This window comes from Otolemur garnettii, unplaced genomic scaffold (genome assembly GCF_000181295.1).
Source record: "Otolemur garnettii isolate 467f Iridium unplaced genomic scaffold, OtoGar3 scaffold00139, whole genome shotgun sequence".
NCBI classification, from domain to species: Eukaryota; Metazoa; Chordata; class Mammalia; order Primates; family Galagidae; genus Otolemur; species Otolemur garnettii.
Genome location: NW_003852534.1, coordinates 945,346 through 948,129, shown reverse-complemented (window position 1 = coordinate 948,129; position 2,784 = coordinate 945,346). Strand labels below are relative to the sequence as shown.

General features: G+C 59.5%; 1 protein-coding gene across 3 annotated transcripts in view; it reads right to left on the bottom strand.

Annotated features, from left to right (window-relative positions):
* Positions 1-2,784, bottom strand: part of TPO (thyroid peroxidase) — a 35,784-nt gene that overhangs the window by 18,870 nt on the left and 14,130 nt on the right. For 2 of the 3 annotated variants that reach the window (XM_003798554.1, XM_003798555.1), the window contains exon 7: positions 1,044-1,562. The exons of the other annotated variant lie outside the window; for it this stretch is intronic. In XM_003798554.1, coding sequence (XP_003798602.1) covers positions 1,044-1,562 — 519 coding nt within the window. The remainder of the gene's footprint in view (positions 1-1,043; positions 1,563-2,784) is intronic. 3 annotated transcript variants of the gene reach the window in all.

Genomic DNA, 2,784 nt, shown 5'->3' with positions numbered 1-2,784 from the left:
ACCAGCACCCTCAGCTGACCAGCACCCCAGCAGACCAGCATCCCAGCTGACCAGCACCCCTGGCTGACCAGAACTCCCCATCTGGCTAGCACCCCTGGCTGACCAGCACCCCTGGCTGACCACCCTTCACACAACCACAGCTTAGGGTCCTTCATGTCAGAGACCTGGACATGTGTCTCTCCCTCACGGCTTCCCCTGGTCTGGTCTGAAGTTTCCTGAACTGCCCAGGCTGCAGAAGCACCCACCCCCAGGGCCCTATAACTCGAATGTTTCCAGGGGCTCCTGGACTTTCATAGAAATTCTGGAATTTTCTCCTCCCTGTCACATAAGGAAAAAGGTTACTTTGAACTGCAGGGCTGGGCAGAAGCCACTCCGTCAGGCAGAGGGTGGCTACACCTGGGCCTTTCTGTCCCTACCTCCCTGAGGGGGTTAGGGTCTCCTCTCCCACAGGTGCCCTGCTGAGGCCAGTCTCAGAACTGCCCCTGCCTGCTGGCACCAGGACTCATAGGGCCCTGGCCCCTCACTGAGCCTGCAGGCACTGACCTGTGGCCTGACCTCCACTGGCCTTCATAGCACAAGCAACAAAAGGATAGGGCAGGTCCAAGTTTTGAAAATGACAAGGTGGATGTTGCAGGAAGCTGGGGCTGGGGGAGAGGAGACCGAACAGACCTGGAGGTGTCACTTTAATGGTGACCACTGTGACTCTGTCCAGGACCTGTCCATGTTCAGTCCTCCTCATCTGGACCTCCTGACTCCTCCTGATGCTCCTGCTTCACCCTGCTCAGTGCAAACACCCAGTGTCTCTAATCAGAGACAGGATCCCACGGGCTGGCTGAGGACCTTTGGGGGGCGGTGAGCAGGGTACTGGCAATGACCCTATCCGCACCCATGCAGGGCCAGTAGAGAGCGCCCACAGCGACTTTGTGCGCCTCTGGGGCAGGGCACCAGCTATTCTGCGCCCGCCTGTGTGTGCAGTGGCCCTATGGCGACTCCGGGCGCCCACACGCGGCTCCCGGGAGTGGCCTGCACCCCTATGCGCGCACCTGGTGCAGGGCGCCCACCACTTTGCGCGCCTCCTGGTACACGGTGTCTGCGCTCCAGTGTGCGTTAAGGGCCTTGAGCGCCAGGGCCAGGCGGTTGTGCTCACGCAGCCACAGCGTGTGCACGGCCGTCAGGGAGGGTGCCTCGCTGGCGCGGCCGTCCCCGGCCAGGAAGCAGGGGGCTCGGGGCGCGCCGGGGACGCTGGGGTCTGGCGCGCAGACCGCGGGCGCAGGCGGCGGTGCGAAAGGCAAGTAGGCGCGGCCAGCGTCCTGGTGGCGCGTGTTGACCCGCAGCAGCCCCTCGGCGCTGGTCCAGTTCCGCAGCTGCTTCTCCGAGGCAGGGGAGCTGCCGTACACCGTGGAGGCGTCCAGGAAAGAGGTCAGCCCGTTCATCTGCTGCCGCGGGTTGGCTTTGGACAGGTTGCCAAAGAGCGCGCCTTGGTCCCCGGTGCCGCAGGCGGCGGATGAGCGGTAAAAGGGCAGACAGGCAGGGCCCGCGGCTAGCAGGGTGTTCTCTGGGAGCTGCAAGGAGAGGAGAGATGAAGGTCACCCGTGGTTCTTGTGCATCCTCTGAAAGACACTGGATAATGGACGAAGCCGACCTCTGTGGGGTGGGTCCTGCCACCCAACCTTTCTTGCCTTCTTATCCCTGGTCTCTTGCCTGGGAGAGGCAAAGCTGGGAGGGTGGAGCCACCTGCTAAGAGCTGGCACCCCTGGCAGCTCAGATCATCACCCTGGTCACGCCCCTTCCTTCCTCAGACCTGACCTAGTTGCTCCTGGAGGAGCTGACCTCTTCTTTGAAGTGGCCTTCCTTTAGAAGTACCATGGGCAGAGCTGCTGAGATCCCAGGGCACCGTGTTTAGTGGTACCCTCTGGTCTGGGCCAAGCTGTGGCCCTGGCCAGCATAGCTCTCCTCATCCAAGCAGAGCTAAGGCATGTTTGGCCACATTGGCAGGTTTCTAGCGGGGAGGCTGGGGCTGGATGTGAATGAGCTGTGAACGCCTGTCTGGGCAGCTCTTCCTTAGAGCAGGTGTGCAGCAGGGTCAGTCCCTCCCCTCAACACCTGTGTCTCCTCATCACCTTGAGTTTGAGATCTAGGGAGGTTAAGTAGCTGGGCCAAGGCCACAAGACCATAGTGGTTGGACAGACTCCAAAAGAAAAGCTCTTACTAAAAATCACTGTCTTCTCATGAGGTTTCGACATTATTGAGTGATAATGAGAAAGAGCAGATGGCCCCTTGGAGGGCCCCTGAGAGGGCCCCTGGCACCCTGGATCCCGTCAGCAGGCACCCTGGACCCTGTCTGGCCTGAGCCCCATGTGGTGGTCCTCTCATGGCTTCAGCACCATCAGGCTGTCCCTCCCCACCTGTCTCCATAAACACAAGTAATAGCTGCCAAGTTGCAATAACAATTTCTCCTATGCTTAGAGTGCTTTTGACCCCTTTTTCCTAAACCAACTGAAGTCCAGCTGATGCGCTGAATGTGACTCCTCTGGAGTCCTTCCGTTTTGTGTGGGGTCTGAGAGCTCCGGCCACTCCTCACCAGCTGCCCCTCATGAATTAGTTTCCCTTCTAGAAACTGCAGGAAGGATGCACAATGGTGCTCCCCCTTGCAAAATGACCCCCCAAAGTCCGGTTGGTTCTCTCCCCTACGCCTCAGACTCTCCAAGCAGAACACTGTAACCTTCTTAACAAACTTCTCCACCTTTGAGTTTTTCATAGAAATGGCAGCTGTGCAGGGACTGA